General features: G+C 48.0%; 1 protein-coding gene across 1 annotated transcript in view; it reads right to left on the minus strand.

Annotated features, from left to right (window-relative positions):
- Positions 1-22,871, minus strand: part of PARVB (parvin beta) — a 465,356-nt gene that overhangs the window by 204,229 nt on the left and 238,256 nt on the right. Inside the window, 2 exon segments of the mRNA XM_029600119.1 lie at positions 6,783-6,841; positions 21,616-21,731. Coding sequence (XP_029455979.1) covers positions 6,783-6,841; positions 21,616-21,731 — 175 coding nt within the window.

Genomic DNA, 22,871 nt, shown 5'->3' on the forward strand with positions numbered 1-22,871 from the left:
GGTGCGCAGCGGAAGGCCCGGCGACCGCCGCTGCGGGATGCCGGGGCCTGGAAGTGCTTGCAGCTGCCACTGGGGAGGCTGACCCGGGACCTGCTGAGGAGCCAGAGAGGTGAGCAGGTCTGTGCGTGAGTCGTACACAGACAGGGCACGTAACAGAAGGTTCCCCTAGGGCACCTAATATCTTTATACTGGACCTTTAAGGAAAGGAAAGAAACCCACAATTAGACTATCTTAAAGATGTAAAAGGTGATTGCTGGCCATACCATGATGGGATATCCAAATTGCACAAACCATGCCAGAAAAACGGTTCAATATAAAGCAGATAATGGAATTATGAAAGCTTCTTTATGATTTGCAGATTTAGTGTAATTGCAAAATTTCTTTCAGAAGGCAAAACTACTTTACAGGGGGACACTCTGGTTGTCTTCTCCATCAACCAAAAGGAAAATTAGTTTCTTACCTGATAATTTTCGTTCCTGTAGTACCAAGGATCAGTCCAGGACACCTGGGTTGTGACTCCGCACCAGTAGATGGAGACAGATTAAAACTTGTGGGCGGAGCCTTATATGCCCCTGTGCCAGTCACAGCCCCTCAGTCTTACATAATGTCAAAGTAGAAACGCCACTAGAACTAGCTAACAACTACCTTTAAGGAAACCGAACATAACGCAAACCCCTTCCGAAACTGGACTCCGCAACCAGCAGAGCGCAAACAAGCGACCAGGGTAGCTAAGAAAACACTGAGCGGACTCTCCGTTACTACTACGCAGTGCTGCGGGCGGGATCCTGGACTGATCCTTGGTACTACAGGAATGAAAATTATCAGGTAAGAAACTAATTTTCCTTTCCCTGTACGTACCAGGATCAGTCCAGGACACCTGGGATGTACCAGAGCTAAATTACCGAGGGTGGGAAGCAGAGAGTCCCGCTCGGAGTACCTACTCTCCAAAACCCCCGGAAACAGTTGCTGGAACCTCCAACCGGTAATGTCTAATGAAGGTATGGAACGACTTCCAGGTAGCCGCTCTGCAAACTCCGGAGGCGATACCTGCAAAGACTCCGCCCAAGACACCGCTTGGGACTGCGTCGAGCGAGCCCTGAGGAGGCCCCCCAGGAACCGGTTTTCCCCACACGAGGTATGCCAACCCAATGGTTTCTTTTAGCCAAACAGGCAATCGTCGTGTGGGATGCTGCGGCTCCCGTTCCTTGGACCCGAAAGGAAACAAATGATCTGCTATCCGAAAGGAAGTCGTGACCTCCAGGTAGCGTAGAAGGGATCTTCGCTCAGCAAGCCTCATGAAGTCGCTCGCTAGAGGATCAGAGGAGCTCCCGGCCGCAGAGCGGACAGCTCAACTGACTGATTCAAAAGAAAAAAGACCGTAGGTAGAGAGGAAGGGGTCGACCGCCAGGATACTCCCGAAGCGGAAATACGCAAAAAGGGACCCTACCGGAGAGAGCCTGCAACTCGGAGAAGTGCCGCACCGAGCCAAGCGCCACCAAGAATACAGTCTACAATGTGAAATCCTTAAGATTCATCCGCTTCAAGGGGCAAACGGTGCCGTGCACAAGGTGGAAAGAACCCAATTAAGATTCCAGGACGGGCAGGGGAAAAGCAATGGAGGACGGAAATGCTTAGCCCCCTTAGAAAACGGGAGACATCAGGACCCGCCAGCAACCAAGCGCCGCCACTTGGACCCGCAGGGAACTGCATGCCAAGCCTTTGGCCAGACCAGCCTGGAGAAAACCAGAAGATCAGATACCACACTCCGCTGCACGCACCATTCCTCAAAGACTACAGAGACCCGGACGTATGCCAAGAACGTAGGCTGCTTCCTGGACCTCAGCAGCATAGCCACCACCGCGTCAGAGTAACATGTCCCCTGTAGCCGAGGCCTCTCAAAATGCCATGCCGCGAGACAGAAGGGAACCGCGTCCGCCAACCAGACGGGGCCCTGACTGAGGAGCCCCGCGAACCCCTGGAGACGCATGGGACGCCCGGTAGCCGTCCCCGAATGAGGTCCGCGAACCACGGACGGCGAGGCCAATCCGGAGCCACCCTGATCACGTTGAATGGATGCAATTCTATGCGGCGCAGAATGTTGCCGAAACATTGGCCCCGGAGGAAAACGTACAGCCGGACATCCGTCGGCCAGGCAAGCACCAAAAACGTCGACTCCTCCTGCTCCCCTTTCTCGGAGCCAATTCGCCACTGGCCATCCAGTCCATGTGGGGATACCCCACGTCTTGCCGATGAGGCGAACCGCCCCGTCCGCCAGCTCCCAGTCCCCGGGAACTCGACGATGAAGGCTGAGAAAAACTGCCTGGACGTCGTCGACCCCATGCGATGGGAGAGGCTGCGACGTTGTCGAGATTTAGTTCCGACCAAGCCAGCAAGAGCCGCGCCTCCTCTGCTACCTGTGGGCTTCTCGTCCCTCCTTGGCTATGGACGTGGGCTTCCCGTCCCTCCTTGGCGATCGATGTAGGCCACTGTGGATGCGTTGTCCGACAAAACACGGACCGCTCGTCCCCTCAGCAGAGGCAGGAACGAGTGCAGCGCCCAACGGACCGCTCTGGTCTCCCGTCGGTTGATAGCCCCTCGGGCTTGAGACGCTGACCATAGGCCTTGAACGGACTTACCTAGACAGATCGCTCCGTATCCGGAGAGACTTGCGTCCATGGTCACCACTGTCCAGTTGAGCACTAGGAGGGACACTCCAGAGGTCAGATGACTGGAATCGAGCCACCAGGCTGGATCTCGCCCGGCCTACAAGTGGAAGTGGACGGTAGAATTCCCCCGAAAACGGCTTCCAGCGGGATAGGAAGGACGACTGCAATGGCTGTAGATGAGTGAACGCCCAGGAGCCCAACGCGAGAGTGGAGGCCATAGTACCCAGGACCATCAGGTAATCGCCGACCCGTGGTAGGTGTAGCGACAGCAAACGCCTCACTTGAGACTGCAGTGTGCACCTTCGTTCCTGCGACAGGAACACGCAGCACCGTGTCGTCGAAGGTATTCCAAGGTCTGCGTGGGTACCACTTGACCCTTGTTGCAATTGACTACCCAGCCTAGAGACTGCAAGAGGTGTAGGCCCCTGGCCACCGCCAACCGACACTGATCCTCGGACTTCGCCCGAATCAACCAATCGTCCAGGTAAGGATGAACCAGAAAACCCTCCCGGCGTAGCTGCGCCGCCACCACGACCATCACCGTCATGAACGTATGAGGCGCCGTTGTGAACCCACACGGGAGAGCCCTGAATCGATAATGCCGCCCTAGGACGTCAGAACCGTAGGGATCGCTAAAAACGACAGTTGAATTCCTACGCGAAGGTACGCCTCTGTGAGATCTAGTGAGGCCAGGAATTCTCCTGTACGCACAGAGACGGTCACCGACCAAATAGTTTCCATTTTGAAGTGAGGCCCACACAGGCCTCCGTTCACCCCTTTTAAATCTAGGATAGGGCTTGAAGAGCCAACTTTCTTTGGAACAATGAAGTAATTGGAATAACGCCCTTTGCCGTGCTGACAGATCGGAACGGGGGAAATGGCTCCCAACTTTTCCAAGCGCTGGATGGTGTCTAGCACTGCTGCTTTCTTTGCGGGAGCCTTGCACGGCGAGACCAGGAACTTGACTGCTGGGAAACTACCAAAATCTAATGAGTAGCCGAGCTTTAACACGTTGAGGACCCACTGGCCCGACGTTATCCTGGTCCACTCCTCGACCAGCAAGGTCAACCGCGCCCCTACATTGGAAACGACGTACTGGGGCTGAGGTGAGGGATGGGCCGGCCGCGTAACAGTGTGAAGACTTGGGCTCCTCCCTATCTACCAAAGCGTGTATCCCGAAAAGACTGCTGCCATTGAGGGATCCGGGAGGAAGCTGACCAATAAGGACCGGTTGCTGCCATTGAGGGATCCGGGAGGAAGCTGACCTATAAGGACCGGTAGACCATTGAGGACGCGAAATCCTGGGTCCTCGGAAACGGCATGCCGAGAGGAGGGAGCGCGCCCTGAATCTGCCCCCAGGCAGCCGGTTTGGACGAACCATCTGCAGCCCAGTTGCGCAGCCACAGCAGGCAACGCGCAGATACAGCCGCCATTCTGGACCTAGCGGATGAACGCGGCAAACCGTGGAGAGCAACTGCCCCATACGCAATTGCTGCCTCCACCTATCTGCCTGTGATGCCTTTGCCGCCGACAGACCTGCGTTCACCTGAAAAACTTGGGCCCATTGCCCAGCGCAGACTCACTCGGATAGCGAAGTCGGGCAGCCCGCACACCCAGGGCAGACACTTCCAAAATCTTCTGGAGTTGCACTTCCAGTTTCCTATCCTGTAGATCCCGGAGAGCCGTGGCTCCCGTAACCGGAATGGTCGACCTCTGCGTCATCGCAGAGACTGCGACATCCCCCTGCGGCAGTCGAAGGAGTTCCAGCGCATCCTCGGGTAGCGGGTAAGCTTGTCCATGGCCATACTGACCTGCAAGCGTAACTCCGGCGTATCCCATTCACTGAACCGGATATCTGTCGAAGAAAGTTAAAAAGGAAATGCTACTGCTGGGCCCGCAAGACCTAAGAGCACCGGATCCATGTTTGCCTCTGGATGGGCCACCACTGGCGGAGCCTCTATTGCCAGTTCCTGAGAATTGCCGGAAGCAGCGGGGACAGTGCTTCCCTGCGAAAGAGCCGCACCACCTTGGGGTCCTCCCCCTCCACGGCTAGTGTCCCTTTGCCCGCGCTGGGCTGGACGGGACCATCCGCAGCCGCCTCCTCGGGCCCCATCAGGGGCTCCTCTGGAGACTCTGAGTCAACTGCCGATGAAGATTCCTTCTCAGACACCTGAAGTACGCCACGCGGCGGAAGCTTCCACCGCGAGGGCTCCCAAGAGCCCTCCGCCACACCCATAGTGTTCTTTTTCTTTGGAGCAGACCAGCGGGTGCCCCCCACCCCCCCGCGACGCCCCTCCGGCTGCGCTTACTATGCTGATATTTAAACCCTGCGCAACAACAGATGAAAAAGGAACCCGAATCTGCAGAAAACATCCGCGGTAGCCACCGGATATCGAGGCCCCTCCGTGGGGGGCCCCCCCCCCGCCGGACCCCGCAGCGGAGAAAACGCGGGGGGCGGAGCTGTATCCCCTGCCGAGAACCGAGCAAATTCGCGGCTGTAATCTAAAATGGCCGCCGCACTCGCCCAGCGCGGGAAGAAAATCTTGGGCCTACCAGCCGCGCCCCCCCCCGCGCGGCGGCGATCGCGCGGTTCAGGGCCGGGCCCCCCGAGGCGATCCGGACACTCCTTCTTTCGTGGGCAAGCCGAGCCGCAGGCATGCCGGCAATCGCGGCGAAAAACGGGCGGGAAACGCAGCGAAATTTCAAAGAAATTAAAAATTCAAAACCGGCGACCTCCCTTCTGCTACCGGCGCCCCCCCCCCCCTAAAAACGGAGCGGAGATTGAGACGCGAGTAAACGGAGAGCCGGCACAACGAAAACAAAAAAAAACCCTTTTTTTTTTTTTTTACACAGTTTGCAGCTGTCTTTGGTTCTGGAGCCCTTGTCCTGCAGGGGTGAGTGAACCGGGCTCCCCGGTGTCACCCCTGACGCTGCTACTAGGTAAGCCGGGTCCTCGACCCTAGCAGCGGCCTCAACCAGGGGGGGGGGTAGTCCCCTCAGGACCTCTCAACCCCCCTGGGAGGCAGGGCGGACAGCTATAATCACTAAAAGAAAACACCTACTTGGAGAAGCTCACCGAAGCTTACCTCAAAAACACCAAGTTACCTAAAAAATAACCGAACCTGACCGACTAACAGAATCATGCCAGGCAGGGGCTGTGACAGCACCTGCACCATCTACTGGAGACAGAGTAAGACTGAGGGGCTGTGACTGGCACAGGGGCATATAAGGCTCCGCCCACAAGTTTTAATCTGTCTCCATCTACTGGTGCGGAGTCACAACCCAGGTGTCCTGGACTGATCCTGGTACGTACAGGGAACATGCAGTTATTACTGGCAATTCATTGCAGTGTAGAAATAACTTATAAATCTACTGGCAAAATTGCTAGAAAAGCCTGATGCAAGGCAACTAAAAGGGTTCTTAGTACGTATCTGACTGTCAATCACAGCTGAAGCCAGTGCTAGCTTGCAACAGCAGCTTCTCATTTTACTGCAGTTCTCATATGACATCAAAACATGATGATTCAAATCTCAGCTGGCAACACCATATGAAGCCTCCAGATGCTCTGTGACTGACTTTTAAAAATAAAATATGTTCAGTATTAAGTTATTATTGTTTAGCATTTGGCTGCATAGAAATAAATAATAAAAATAAGATTCCATTTACCCATGTGGTTGAAAGGAATACTATAACATAAAATGCTACTTTAAAGACCTTTCTTAGAGTTCTGAATTCTTATTACCTTTTCTTAGCCAGTGCTAGTTCACTGAATGTTTATTATTTTAAGTTTCTCTGATCCATAACATTTTTTTTTTTTTTTACAACTTCTGATTATTAGATTTGGAAAACAGAAGCAATCTCTTTTAAGAGATTATTCTGCAGTCCAAATAGGCAAAATGTTACTGAAATCATCTTACTGAGCAGAAAGAAAAGCAAAAAGCCACAGCATGACCTTTATAAGAAAGACACTTATAAGAGTAACTCCAGGGAAAAAGATCAGTATAAAATGTCCATACCACATTTATCTGAGAAGTATGTGCAACAAAGATTTCTCAAGGTTAACCTGAATCTCTCACTAACTTCTCTTACAGAGAAGGGCAAGGACTTCCTGCTTACTCTGTTGTGGTTGTGAGCTCCTCTGTCACATGTGATGTCTGAAGCAGGCCTTCCCGTTTCTGAAAAATCAAGAACTAAAATCAGACACAAAATATACACAGCAGTATTTTACATTCTGAGGTCTAAAGAAAATAATTCTTAGAAGCTTGAGGGAAAGCCAACTCCATGGCCTAGTCTTTCGTTCTCATAACTATTGAGCTCCTTTAAGTAGGATTCTGCCACTGGGAGGACCGCTGGTATTGTTATAGCACTTGGAACATTGTATATCTTAATATATGACTAGTGTGGTTTTATATCTTTCATACATACAAAATGAGAGAATAACAATATATCAACAGCAAAATATTGAAATAAATATTAAATTTTAATACATTTCAAAATTATGCAAAAATATAACAAAGAATTGTAACAATACATAACTGACTACAATAAAAGATTTTTTGATGGAATTTTCCCATGGAATAGTAATGAAGAGCAAACAGGTGATAAGGTAGAAAGGCAGTGAAGAGATGCTCACATGCTCAGGAAAGAGACAAGATTGCGCAAAAAGCATCACACAATTATTATTTCTGAGTTATTGTGGAGTGGCATTTATTGTATGGATATTAGGTACAGTGAAGGTATGTGTGGGTCATATGAATATTTGTGTATGGTGTGAACAAAGATATCTTACTGCTATATCATAAATGATGTATTAAAATATAGTGTTGGGTTTATCTATATAAAAATTTGAGAGAGTTGTAGTCAGTTATGTATTGTTACAATTCTGTGTGTTACACTTTTGCACTTTAGAAATATATTAAAATATTTTTCTGTTGATATTTTATTGTTCTCTCATTGTGTATGCACTTGATGTATAATCAAGAGAAGTTATTTGTACCTTCTTGTACTCTTTTATCTTTACATAAGATATGCCGTACCAGAACAGACCAAGGGTCCATCAAGCCCAATATTTTGTCTCCAACAGTAACCAATCAAGTTATAAGTACTTGGCAAGCATCCAAAAATTAAAAAGATCCCATGCTACTAATATCAGCAACAAGCAGCAGCTAGTATTCATTAACAGCAGTTTATGGCCTTCTTTTCAAGGAACTTATCTAAACCCAGCTACATTAGCTGCCTTAACCACATCCTCTGGTAACAAATTCCAGAGCTTTATTGTGCATTGAGTGAAAAATCATTTTCTCCAATTTGCCTTAAACGTGCTACTTGCTAACTTCATGGAGTTCCCCCTAGTCCTTCTATTATTCAAGAGAGTAAATAATTGTTTCACATTTACCCATTCAAGTCCTTTCATCTCCCCCTCAGCCGTCTCTTCTCCACACTGAACAGCCCTAACCTCTTTAGCCTGTCCTCATAGGGGAGCCGTTCCATGCCCTTTATTTTGGTCACCCTTCTCTGTACTTTCTCCAGTGCAACTATATCGTTTTTGAAATGCGGGGACCAGAACTGTACACAGTATTCAAGGTGCAGTCTAAACATTCTTCCTTTCAGCAGAACGAGCCTGGCAGGGTAGAGAAAAAGCGCACCACTGTCCTCAGGGTGTAATGTGGCACCCGGAGACCAAACGATCTCTGGTTGTGCTGATTGCTTCTTCCATTCTCTAACTAGGATCCTGCCCCCCACAACAAAGCACGTCTCAGTGCCCTTCTCAAACCCTTCCATTCCTCTCTATCGGATCCTCTGTGCTCTTTTGCCTGCGGCGTAAAGCTGATGGAACCAGCCACGGCCCTCTGGCTGTTTTGCCTTGGGAGAGAGTGAGAAGGCCCTTGGCTACAGAGAAATCTCTCGAGGGGAGCGGAGAGCACAAGAGTGAGCCAGGTCAGTTTGGTTCGACACTCGCCCCTCTATCCTTAACAGCTAGTACGGATCCCCTCCCCACAAAAGTGCACTATTGCTTGTATTGCTGTGAAGATCCAAAAAATAGACACGCGGCCCCAAAACCCATCTGCGGCTTTCTAAACCAAGCCCCCTCCCCCCCCCCTAAAAAACACATAAGAAGCTGAAGTGAGCAGGGCGGGAGAATCGGAACTCTGATCTACTCCACACTTAAAACACAAACAAAAAAAATCCAACAAACCCTCCCCTCTCTTACACCCAAAAAAGGAAAAATTAAACTAAGGAGAGGCAACAGAGCCATGAGAGCAAAGAGTCTGCGGGGCACCGCCGTGCGCTGCTCCTCCCCAGACAGAAGGAAGAAATCCCTCGCTGTCCAGTCTCGTCGGCTCCTGCGGAAGTGTGCGATGGGAGAGCTTCCTCCTCACTCGCTGGGGTTCAGAGGCATTATGTCATCCTCCTTTTTATTTGCCATTCCCTTCCTAAAAATTCCTAACATTGTTTGCTTTTCTGACCACCACAGCATACTGAGCAGATGATTTCAATGTAATATCAACTATGACGCCCAGATCTTTTTCCTGGGTGGTAACTCCTAAAATGGAACCTAACATTGTTTAGCTGCAGCATGGATTATTTTTCCCTATATGCATCACCTTGTCCACATTATATTTCATCTGCCACATAAATGCCCAATCTTCCAGTCTTGCAAGGTCCCCAACTACTCTGAATAATTTTGAGTCATCTGCAAATTTGATCACTCCACTCGTCGTATTCCTTTCCAGATCATTTATAAATATATTGAAAAGCATTGGTCCAAGTACACATCCTTGAGGCACTCCACTGTTTACCTTTTACCACTGGGAAAACAGTCCATTTAATCCTACTCTCTTTCCTGTCTTAACTAGTTTGCAATCCACAAAAGGGCATCGCCTCCTATCCCATGGCTTTTTAATTTTCTTAGAAGCCTCTCATGCCACCAAATCAACCTTTACATTCAAAGTCATTAAAAAAAAAAACAAACAAAAAAACAAGTGCAAAGGAAAGGCCAATGATAAAATGGCAGCTACCTGAAAATTGCTTCCTTGGGAAATAAAATACTCTAAAACCAGAAACAATATCTATACAAAACAAAAATACTCCCAAGTTAGCAAGGTTATCACTGCAGGCAAACTGTAAACAATACACCCCTTCCCTAAAATCAGCAGACATGTTAGCATTCTCTCCTGGACAGTGTCTCCATGGCACAAAGAAGTCAGACAAAACTTTTCATCGGCTTCACAAGGCTATAGATGGAAGAGGAAGGGCTGTTTCTGACTGCTTTTTACAATTCTTTGCTAATATTCTTTTCTCTTAAATATATATTTGTAGGGAACCACTGGTTTCTGTTACTAAGTAGAACATACTAAATTGCTGGGGAGATTGGGTTTTACTCCCCCATGTGGGAGCTGCAGATGGTGTGTGTCTAGCTGTTTATCATCCCTAAGCAACATCTATCCTCATGAATTTTAGTTTGGATTTTGTTGAAGCAGGAGCTTTCTGTCTCCTGTCTGTTAATTTACGTAGCTTAAGGACTAAGGAGTAATGAGATCTCCCTTGAAGTCAGCCTGTATACAGGTCTCCCTTTCTGATTACTTTTAATCTCTTTTATTCCATTTTTGGAGAATTCTCTGTCAGAACCTGGACACCTTGTTACAGCAGATTGCAGTATCCGTGTTCAAGGCTGAATCGAGCGGTAGGAAAGACCTGTAATGTGCTATCTCGCATTCAGAGGATGGACCTGACAGGGACCCAATGCAGAGAAGTTGGGTGGCATGGTGAAAGCCTGAGTGTGTATGTGACTTGGAGAGACCCTCTGTTTGTGACTACCAGTGGATGGAGGAAGGGAAGAAGACTTGAAAAAAGAAAGAAAACAGGAAAGAGAGACCATGTAAAAGGAATTGTGAAAAAAAACAAGAAAGGAAACGGAGTTAAAAAAAAGCCTGGGACCAACTGATTAGAAAAATAAGATCAGACAACATAGGTAAAAAAAATTATTTTGAATTTTTAGTGATTGGCACATGTTATCTTTGGGAATGTGCATTACGTATTTATATTTTGTTCTTTCTTCAATATTTCACTGTTCAGAGTTTGGTTCTTTCTATTTTATTTTTGTCTGCATGTCTAATTGCTATATTAGGTACAGGTCTGTCTGTGTGCTGTATGTATTACTGAAGTGCAATATTTCTGCTAGCATGTAGTTTTTCTGTAGGACTTTGTTCTGTTAACTCCAGTAGGTGGTGTATTTGTGTTCTAGAGCATGGTATAATATTTGCATTGCTACCATATCATAGATAAGGCTGCTGCTTTTTGAGACCTTAGGGGTTCGACTTACTTCTCAAAGTGTTTGGCAGTGAAGGGTTTGCAGTTACTGAGATGACTGTATGATTGGAAGAGGAAGAGAAATGAGTGAATGCGCATGTGTATGAGAGTCTGGGGAATGAATGAGAGGAATGAGAGTGAGTGTGTATGTGAGAAAGCGCATGTAGTTTTGCTCATAAGTTTACATACCCCTGGCAGAATTTGTAAGATGTGAAGCATTTTGAGAAAACATGAGTGACCAGATAAAACACGTCTGTTATTTTTAAAACATTTTTTGCATCACAGAATAGCACAATCATTAAACGAACCATAGCAATAAGGGAAATAATAAAATGGTCCTGTTCAAAAGTTTACATACCCTTAAATGTTTGGGCTGATAATATACACTCAAGTTAATGCCACAGGTTGAAATGGCAATGAATGGTAGGTATCCACACCTGTGCCTTGCTTGATTGTAATTAGTGTGTATAAATCCTCAATGAGTTTCTAAACTCTTGAGAAACCCTTGTGCATGTCATATGGGGCTGCACTAACTTTGGTGGTTTCTGAAGCATGGGGAATGCAAAAGAACTGTCAAAGGATCTGCGAGTAAAAGAAAATTTCCTTTTCTTTAGGATGCTCAGATGGAATCCAGAACCAGTGAGTTATGCACCTCTACCAGCAGATGGAGATGGAGCAAACTGATGTCACAGTATATATACCCCTTTAGTGACGTCCGCCTGCCAGTATTATCTTCAAAAGCAAACTGTGGACAGACTAGCAAAAACCTTGATTAAAAACAGATAACCATTTCAATATTCAGGCAACAGGAAACATTGAACTCAGACAAAAAATGGATTAATACTAGTCTAGGGACTGGATTAACATTTATCAATAATCCCTGTGACACGTAGCCACACAGGAGGACCATAACACAATCATTCGGCAGCCAAGGCCGGGATGCTGGATTCATCTGACCATCCTAAAGAAAAGGACATTTTCAGGTAAGTAATAATTTCTTATTTCTTAACTTCTGGCAAGATTTTTCTTAAAAAATGGCGCAGGCCATCCATTGCTCCTACCATGTGAAAGGGGCCGGCCAATGGCACCAATAGCCCCTGTCACATGGTAAGGGCAAGGGCCATTGGTGCCATTTTGATTAGTGGCAGCCGAATGCCTGAGAGCAGGAGATCGCTCCTGGGACCCTGCTAGACCACCAGGTACTTTAGAAAAGTTTGGGGGGGGGGTTCTAAATAATTCGATTTAAAGGGTCGGTGGGTTTGGGGGTTGTTTTTCCTGTGTGCCCTTCCCCCCCCCCAAAAACGATAAGAAAGCCACACGAAAATTTTGTGGGGTTTTCCTATCGCTTTTGGGGACCCCCCGATACCTGACAGATGAGAAAATATCGAATGATATTTTCATCAGTCAGAAAAACGATTCATATCCCTAGGCAATACTCCTGTACATCTCTTTCTCTGTCCAGAGATAGCAGGGAGATAGACTGATTCAAGTGAAAATCAGAGACCACTTTCAATAAAAAAGAAGGAACGGTATGCAGCTATAGCATCCCTGAAATCACCCGGAAGAATGGTTCCTGGCTAGATGAGGCTTACAGCCCAGAAATTCTACGAGCAGAACAAATCACCACAAGAAACACCATTTTCAAGGTCAGTAACTGCAAGGAAAGGCTACGCATCAGTCTAAAAATATGGCCTGCCAAGAAATCCAAAACGAAATTAAGACTCCACAAGGGTACTGGGAACCGAAAGGGAGGACGAAGATGTTTCACTTCTTTCAGGAAACAGGCCACATTAGGATGAGCCGGCAAGGATCCACCATTCATCTGCCCTGAAACAGGAGAGAGCTGCTACCTGTACCTTCAAGGAATTAAGGGCCAACCCTTTATTCAGTCTATCCTGCAAAAATTCCAAAATCAGTGGGATCTGACCAAACAAGGAAGAGCACTTCGATCTTCACACCAGGCCTCAAATACTCACCAAACCCACACACAGGCCAAGGAAGTGTAGAACCTTTTAGTTCTTAACAAGGTGGAAATCACAGTTGCAGAGCATCTACGTTTCAGCAAGCAAGCCCTTTCAAATGCCATACCGTAAGACAAAATTGAATCGGATCTTCGTGAAGAACAGGTCCCTGCCACAACAGATTCCTGTCTACCGGAAGTTGAAGGGGCGAGTCCAACTGGAGTCGTCGCAGATCCGCATACCATGATCTCCTGGGCCAATTGTTGCGTTCGTGCCTCTTCTCGCCCCTCGCTCCACCCTCTTTACCTTGGGAGCGATTCCCTTCGGCTCTGATGGACAGTTGCAGCCGCGGCTTCTCTCTGCCTCTTGGTCCTGGTGTCCCTGGGCAGGCTTGACGCTACGGATCCGCCATGTTCCTGATGATGTAAGTGCACGCGCTCCAGACTTGTACCAGCAAGGGCGCGAACCTCGGGGGCGTCCCCCCGGAGTGACGTCATCCATTTGCACTTTAAAAGTGTTTGTTTGCTAACTTCTAACGAGTTAGCAAGGAACTCCAACGGGACTTGCTTCGGCAGTCCACGATACTTGCAACAACGATCCGAGTCAGCTCGGGGAATCCGTCCCCACTGCTCTGCCTTTTCAAACTTACCAGGAGTACCCGCTCCACGGGGGCTCCGCTCTCTATTCTTGATTTCAGATTGCCGGAATACTCAGAAGACTCCTCATTGCCTGGAAGCGATCACGGACGTGAACACAGTGAGTTCTATTGTACATAGGAATCGGTACTCGCTCCACAAGGGCCTACATTCCTATAGCTCTGAAGACTCCCTTCCGTCCAAGACGTTATCGCAGGTATGGAGATCGAGAGTTAGATTGGCAAGATTGCAGATAGGCCCTCGTGGAGTGAATACCGGTTCCTATGTTCCTAGAATCCTTTACAGACTCTCTTCTATGCTAGAGGCCATTTCATATAAAGCTATTGTGAGTTCTTATTACAGACTGTGAAGAGGAACAAGTGCTTGCCTACGGCTCCTGTTCCTGAATATACTGAAGACACTCTGTGGCATAGAGACCATTGCAGACATCTACTATTGTAAGTGTACCATCTTGTATCCAGTATACCCTGTCTACTCACTCCTTCTAGTCTCTCTCTACAGCTCAGTGACCCAGAGATTACATTCTAGTATCAGAAGGACTTCAGCCCTACCAGACACCTCGACTCTCTACTGCCACCTCTGATGGTCAGCTTCCAGCTTATAAGGAACTATTTCTGTTTACTTTCATATTCTAGCCTAGCCAGTGGTTCCTCTCAGGATCTCCTCCTGGGGGCGCTGTCATCTGCCATTGGCCCAGGCATTCACCATTTCCTCCTAGTGGTCATTCTTTACACTACTATCACACTGTGGGAGCCAACCACTACAGACCACTAACACCGCTCACGAAAGTACTATACAGACAACTACCTTCTCTTTGTTTGGGACTTGCCAGCAGCCTATATATAACAGATTGCTACTCCGAGGCAGAGGCATGATTGATTGCTATCTCAGTAGCGAAGTACAATATCCTATTGTTAGTTCCTCTCCCCAGAAGAATATCATAGAACAGATTGCCAACTCCTCTTCCCTGGGGAGTTGGTCCATAACAGCTTGCTACCTTCCTTTCTTAAAGGAACATCTAACATTAGTTCGCTACAGATTACTAACTCTGCCCTCCTGGCGGGGTCAGGAGGGCAGATTAGGGTCAGAATAAGGAAGGTAATAGGCTTTAGTCACCACTGGTTTTATCTCGACTGATATCTTCAAAATCTGTGAGTGTACAATTTAAACAAAGGGGAAATATTTTGAGGGCGAATTTAATCGCGAGTAACTCCCTATTACTGATGCTGTAATTTTACTCAGCAGGGGAAAACTTGCGGGAGTAAAATGAGCATGGATGGAGGACTCCTTGGGTCGAGTGCTGACTCAGAACCACCCCAGCCCCTATGGCAGAGGCGTCCACTTCTACAATGAAGGGGCGATTCAGATCTGGGTGGCGCAGGCAAGGACCTGAGAGGAAGGCATCCTTAACTCTCTGGAAGGCAGCAAGGGCTTCAGGTGACCAATTCTTGGTGTTGCTGCCTTTACGGGTCATAGCCGTAAGGGGCGCTGCCAGCAAGGAGTAGTTAGCTATAAAGTGGCGGTAATAATTGTGAATTCCAAGAACCTCTGGAGCGCCTGAAAGCCCAAAGGCGTATCGAATGTCTTAATTTACTTGGGTCCATCATGAAACCTTGCTGAGAGATTATATAGCCTAGGAAAGGTAGGCTTGATTGATCAAAGAGGCATTTGTCGAGTTTAGCAAATATAAATGGTTCTCTCGAAGGTGCTGGAGCATCGTGCGGACGTCGGCATGGTGTGTCGTCAGGTCTATGGAGAAGATGAGGATGTCATCTAAATACGTGGCGACCTTAGTGTATAGGAGGTTGCAGAGTATCTCGTTATCATGCGTTGAAATACCACAGGGGCATTACAAAGTCAAAAGGCATGACACAAGGTATCATAGTTGTCCATCCCTGGTATTAAATGCCGTCTTCCAAACGTCTTCAGGTCGTATGCGGACCAGATTATAAGTGCCTCGCAGATCCAACTTGGTAAAATTGGTGGCGCCCTGGAGTCGATCGAACAATTCGTGATCAGCAGCCAGAGGGTACTTGTCTTTGCGGGTTATAGCATTTAAGCCACGGTAATCAATACATGATCTCAAAGATCCATCCCTTCTTCATGAAAAGAAAAAGCCCACGCTCGCGGGCGAGGTTGAAGGGCGAATGAAACCCTTGACCAGGTTCTCTTGGATATACTCAGTCATAGCACGGTTCTCGGGCACCGAAAGCAGTTGATCCTACCCCTAGGAGGCATTGTGCCCGGCAGCAGCTCGATGGGGCAATCAAACTTGCGTAGAGGCGGAAGGATATCAGCCTTCTGCTTAGAAAATACATCTTCGAAATCCACGTATGGAGGTGGAAGGCCAGAAGCAGTCACTGCCAGGGGAAATCGCAGAAGGAGGTGCCACCTTCTTCAGGCACATATGATGACAGACTGGGCTCCACTCAGTGAGTTGTAGAGTTCCCCAGTCAAACTGGGGGGAGTGACGCTGAAGCCACGGCAATCCCAAGACCACTGGATAATGGATTTCTCCAGAATGAAGAGTTCAACCTCTTCCTCATGTAGGGCTCCAGTGACGAGATGGAGGGTGCCGTTACTAGCGAGATCCTACCGGGCAACGGTTTCACTGTGAATAGAGGCAATACGTAACGGTGTCTCAAGAGTGCGAGTGGAGAATACCCAGGAGATACCCAGGAGATGCACCAAGTCCAGAGCCAGGACTGGGAAAGAGCGAGAGTCCCAAGTCAAGGTGACTGGTAAGGACAGTTGAGGGACCGGAGAAGAAGTAGCGCCCAAATTCAGGACCCCAACCAAAACTTAGGCCCAAGAGTTTCCTGGACAGATAGGACAAGACTGGAGGCAGTGGCTGGAAGCCCCGCAGTACAAGGACAGACACGAATGCCTCCGTCTGAGGCGTTTCCTCCGGAGACAAGCGCCCTCGACCCAGCTGCATGGGCTCTTCCGTTTTTGTAGATGGCAGGGTTCTGCTGGTAGTGGACAATGCTGCTGGTGGTGAACTGGAATGCTTCCACGGTGGTTCGTCTGGGGGTTCGCACTTCACGGTGATGCTCCTGGAGGCGATGGTTCTATGCAGCTTGCCAGGTCAATAAGGTCCTCGAGGAAGGAAGGTAGCTCGTGGGCCGCGAGCTCATCCTTGAGCTGGTGGACAAACCGTCCAGGTAGATAGCTTGGAGGCAATCTTCTTGCAATGCCAATTCTGTGGCAAGGTTTCAGAACTCAATTGTATAATCGTTGAGGGCTCGTTGATGTTGCCACAAGTGTAGAAGACTGGAGCTGGCCACAGCCTGCCTCCCTGGGTCGTCGAATGTCCGACAGAAGACAGCCACAAAGTGAGACAGCTCTTGAAGAAGAGAGTCCGAACGCTCCCACAAGGAAGAAGCCCATGCCCAACGCCTTACCCAACAGATGAGAAAGCATGAAGGTTAACTTCATGAGTTCATCCTGGAAGATGGACGGCTGCAGAGCAAACTGCATATAGCACTGGTTGATAAACCCTCTGCAGAGCCTGGGATTCCCACTGAAACGGGGTGGAGCAAGTAGGGCCAACAGAGCCCTAGAGGGCGAGGGCAAAGGCTGAAGGCTGACTGGTATGGTAGTTTGTGCTGTAGGGCCAGTGTGGGTATCTAGCCGAGCGTGGAGGCACTCGACGGAAGAGGCCAGTGCCTCTAGAAACCGCTGCTATTCCTGGATCTTAGAAGCCAGGCCCGGAATGGCCTGAAGGGCAGAAGGCTCCGCTGAGTCCATGGCCTTGGCAACCTGTGTGCCAGAGGTGGACCCTTGGCTCAAGGTGGGGTTGACGCTACCAACAGAGCAAGCCCTACGGGTCCCCGATGTCAGGAGACTGAGCTGGCTGAGCGACGGAGGCCGACTGGAGCTTCGCCAGTACCAGCCCACGTTCCCTGCAGATTGAGTCCTTGGGTGCTGGGTCCAGCTTGGTCTTAGGTGGGCCTCCGTCAGATGACTTCCACGAGACAAGGTAGTAATCAGCCAGGGACCAGCAGAGATAATAGGAAGGCCAAAGCAGGTCCGGACGAGGCAGTGATCCAGAGACCCAAGCGCCAAAGGGAACCAGAGGCGAAGACAGGTAACGCCTGAGTAATAGTAGGCCAGAGCCTGAAAGGCCAAGTCCAGGGAGATACCAGGAGACGTAGTAGAGAGCAGGCTGGTATCAGGGCAGGCACGAGACGTGGAAAGGCAGTCAAAGAAACGGGGGTCAAATCCAGAAAGCAGTCCAAGCGTGGTCCAAACGTAGCGAGAGTCAAAGCCAGAAGTCAGTCCAAGCATGGTCCAAAGCGTAGCAAGGGTCAAAGCCAGAAGTCAGTCCAACAAGGCAAGGAAGGAACCAGGTACAGATCAGGAACAGGAACCCTTCGACTCTGTGTCGCCTTCTACGTCCCGTCTGATCCCTCCTCGTGCAGAGAAGAGCTCAGGGGACCGTCCCTCTCTGTCCTCTGACCGTTCCAAGGATCAGGAACCAGCAAAGAGCACACGACAACTGTGGAGACCTGTTGCCAAGGGCCCAGTGACATCATCCGGGGCCGCGGGCTGAATTCCCGCCACGGCCCCTTTAAAACCCGGCAAGGTGAGCAAGCGCCTAGAGGGCAGCATCTCCCCGCAGCACACATGGGGAGACCTGCCAGGAGACAGAGGGATTCGTGGTGGAGCCAGGGACAGCAGAGGCGGCTCGGAAGCGTAGGTGGCTGCCCACAGCCGTGAGGGAGGACAAACCAGGACTGGAAGCTGGGCGCCGTGGGTAAGTGGGCCCAGACGCAGGCCTGCTGCGAACGGGATACGCAACAATATCTCAGACAAAGCCCGCAAATGAGAGGTTCTTCTGGGGGAGAGCAACGTCTCTCATCCGGTGGAGAGGGCTCAGAAGCAAGTTGCCAGAGCCATCAGAAGAGGATGCTGATGAATCATTGCCCCAGGGATCGTATGGCACATCCTCCTCGCTACCTTCCATAGGAGGATGGCGAGGGAGTCCAGCACCCATGCCTAGCAGTAGCGGCATTGAGGGTGGTCTCGGCAGCCTTGGTGTCAGAGGCCTGAAGGGCATCGATGGTGCCCGGAGGCACCGAGGGCTGCGAGGTACCTAATGGCCCTGGGACTCCTGATGGCTCGGGGAGTGCAGGCATCTTCGAAGGCCTCGGGCGTGGTTGCTTATCTTCCTCCTCGGAGGATCCAATAATCGGTATTGCTCTGGAGGGGGATCTCGGTGGCCGATGGGGAACCGAAGGAACTATCGGCACCAGTTGCGTCGGTAGTAGAACAACTAACAGGATGTCGAGACGCTCCAGCAGGGGTGCTAGCAGCGTGGGCGCTAGCTTCGGCGCCGTTATGGGGGCCGGCGCCGGTTCAATGCTCCAAAGGGACTCTGAGCACCAACTGTTGCACCCTGCAGTCCAACTCCTTCTGAAAGTCCAGTGATGAGAACACGGACGACGGAGAAGGAGGAGGATGAGGTGTCACCGGAGCCTCCACAGGGGTGCCGAGGAGGCTCGGAGCCCGGCACCACACTCGATGGGGCACGCCTGGGACTTGCAGGTTTGAAAGAGGATGGGGCCTCTCTGCCATGGGGTCATTTCAGAGGAGGTTTGACATGGGCCGGAGCCCTTCCGGAATCGGCACCAGCACCGTGCGATGATGATTGCCGGTGCTGATGTTTGTGTTTCCCTCAGAACTCGGTCTGGTCCTTCTCTAGCGCCAAAGAAGCAGGCGATCCAGATGCCTTGGAACGTTCAGATGACAGAGAGAGCCTGTCCCCCAAACTCTTCTCTGCATGAGGAGGGATCAGACAGGACGTAGAAGGCGACACAGAGTCGGAGGGGTCTCTGTGAACCCTCGGGTGTCGATAGTCCCCAATGCTGGAATCGATGCAGCCCGACTTTTTGGGGCCCAAAAGTGACTCCATCTTGTCTAGCTGGGTATGATGGCCCTTGCTGGTCATTTGAGCAGTCAAGGCACCCGTGGACGTCGTGAGAAACCCCGAGGCAGAGGATACAGACTTCGTGCAGATCCGTGAGAGACATGGTCCGCAGGCACTGGGGGCACTTATGAAAACTGGAAGACGTCATGAAAATAAGCCGGTGAGCAGTCGATGGCCAGCGGCCATCAGGAAGGTGACATGCTTGGGAATCAACCGCAAAGAACGAGAGAAACATCTACTGAGACGCTGGGAGAACAGCGCATGGAGGAAAACAGAGGAGAAATCCTCGATTAAAAGACATTTTTGAAAATTTTAAAGAGAGTTCAGAGAACACGAGGCAACTGCTTCGTGGAAAAATGAGACTGAAGAGGAACCCGCGTGGCTGCGCAGATAGTGGCATGCTGGGCATGTTCAGTGTGCCCAGTCAGTTTTAGAAACTGACAAAGTTTTTCCGTGCCAGGCTCTATCTGATGATGTCACCCCATCTGTGAGGACTACAATCCTGCTTGTCCTAGGAGAAAGATGATTTTCCCTAGTGTTCATCCCCAACAGTCAAGTTATGATACTCTATCAAAACCAAACTGCACTGTCTATGCCAGGCTGAACCATATGAAGGGAATTACTGAAATCCAGACCCACTGATGAGATTCAAAAATCTTAAATTCAGATCATAGTCAATATCCTGACCCTTGATATCTTAATAATGCTTACTGAAATTGCCTCTAAAATATGCCTCCACACTTCACTTTATCATATCAATCCTATCACAACATTGCATATGTTTCCAGGGGATATCTATTCTCCAAGTTTACTAAAGAAGGGTAACTTCCCAAAACACAGAACATGTTTGTGATGAACTTTAGATTATGATGTAATAAGATCGAAAGTGAAATCCCACAATGGCTCAATTCAAAGCCAACACTTTTGAGAGGGAACTTTTGAAAGTACTTTGGAATGCCCAGGAGCCAGGATGAGATTCTGATGCATCTTTAATTAAGGCTGAGATATAACTCAAGGTTCAGAACTCTCTAGCAAAAAGAAAGGAAGAATCCTCCAAGTAATGAAGGCATCTGAATAATCAACACGTTTATCATAATTTATAATTGAGAAAACAACACTGACATCATTGTCAGTGAATAGTGTAATCAGCTTAATCTTAATGCTATGTCTAGACAAAGAAAATTCACAAAACTGCTATCAACTAACACTATAATATATTAATTATTGAAATGCTCTAATTTGTTTATAGGACCTTCATACATTCAGTAGGCTTTGTGCTCAGGCAACTCGAAGCTGAATATACTTGATCTGATTCCTCCTGCCTGGGCTATGTTAACAGCAATTGTCTATTCACAAACCATGCCCTTTGATCCACTTTGTATCAGTCTTTCTTTAAGAACCTGTGCCTGAAATGGTAGATTGTAGACCAGGTAGAAATCTATCACAGGGAAAAGACAGAGCTAAGATCTTGAACAAGAGAGAGCAATACTGGATATACAAACTGAATACTATTCAACCTATGGGTATGAACAAGGAGATAAGAGTAGTACTCCTAGATATGAAATTATGAGCTTAATGGACATAATACACCAAGGAACAGCAGCTACATATTATGCTTTGATAGGGGAAAAGTGGAGTTGCATATGTTGACATGAGGTCATGTGTTTCAGTATATTAATTCACCAATGAATAGCAAATACACATCATGATCTGGTAGGCCAGTAGTGTTTTAAAATAATGGCAGTGTTTTTTTCTGTAGAAACACAGACAGAAATATTTCATTAATTTGCACAAATTTTCTACAAACCTGATTTCACTTTATCATTATGAGGTACTGTATGTAGACTGTGGAGGGAAAACATTCATATTCATTTTAGAATAAAGTTATAATGTGGAAAAATTAAAAGGGTCTGATACACTGTATAGACATCCAAATTCTTTATAGTAATATTATTTTGGTTCTAAACCCTTACCCTGAATATAAACTAAATTATATATCCAATTTTAAAAAAAGCTTTGTGCTTTACAGTAAACACCCGTAAAATATTATTCTTGATGACCTGAGGGAAATAATCCTAGGTCTCACTTACCTTTACAACCACCACTTGCACTGAGACATGTTCAGGGAGCCTGATGGGAGCCCGGAAATGCATGGCTAAAGCTACCAGAAGGTGCAGGATAGAAACTAAATTCTTCCCATGGATGGCTTTAAAGAAGAGGATTGAAATTAATTAGTATTAATATAGGGTAAAAAATAGAGCTGTTTATCAAGAAATACGATTATGGTCGGAGAAAAAGTGTTATCTAAGGTCTCTGTCTATATCATCTGTGGAAACTTTAATTATGGATTCAAGTTTCAGCATGGACAATTCAAGACCTTATTTTCTTGAAACTGATAAAACCAACAAATATTTTAATAGAGTAAATTATGCTTCCAAGCCTCATGGTACAATGTGCATATAAATGTAATTATTTTTACTGCATTTTTTTTTATATTTTATGAAAAGATTGCATATGTCCTGAGGCAATTTGTGCATAAATTTCTAACCAGCATTACCCACGGAACACAACTACAAATCCAGTCACTTTGTGGAGTCATACATTTCCCCCTTCTGTTCTAGTAGAAGTGACTGAAATAGCAATACAATCTATTTTAAATAATTAATTTAGCAGTTAAATAATTGAAATCACTTTTTCTTTCATTCTCAAGAAAAAATAAAAGGTTTTTGAGAACTTCAGATTAGAAGTTCCCACAGTATGGTTCTAAGGAAACTGGGGTGCAAGGTGGCAGATCAACATGCAGCTGCACTTTGGCCAGTATGGCACTGCTCTATGAAAAGCATTTAAGGAACACCTCATAGCAAGGAGGTCTTAGAAAGAAGGGTATTGGCATTATGCAAAGGAGCTTTTATTTAAAATAAATATAAAAGTCTCTTTAAAAAAAAGAGAAACCTAGGATTAAACCCAGGAGGAGGAAAGCGAGGCTGCTTACCTGTAACAGGTATTTCCTAGGACAGCAGGATGTAATCCTCACATATAGGTGGACATCATCCGATGGAGCCCAGCACGGAAAACTTATGTCAATTTCTAGAAACTTTGACTGGCACATTGAGCATGCCCAGCATACCACTATCCACCTGTCCATGCGGTGTTTCTCTTCAGTCTCTTACATAGATCATGAAAAGTAAAACAACAAACCAGGAGAATCCAACTCTGCGGGGCGGTGGGCGGGTTTCCTGAGAACTAATATCCTGCTGTCCCTAGGAGTTCTCAGGAATCCCTAGCTAAAGGGTGGACCGAGATAATGGGTCAAACAGACATCAAACTAGGTGCCAACAGGCACAAC

Source organism: Rhinatrema bivittatum, chromosome 4, assembly GCF_901001135.1.
Source record: "Rhinatrema bivittatum chromosome 4, aRhiBiv1.1, whole genome shotgun sequence".
Lineage (NCBI taxonomy): Eukaryota > Metazoa > Chordata > Amphibia > Gymnophiona > Rhinatrematidae > Rhinatrema > Rhinatrema bivittatum.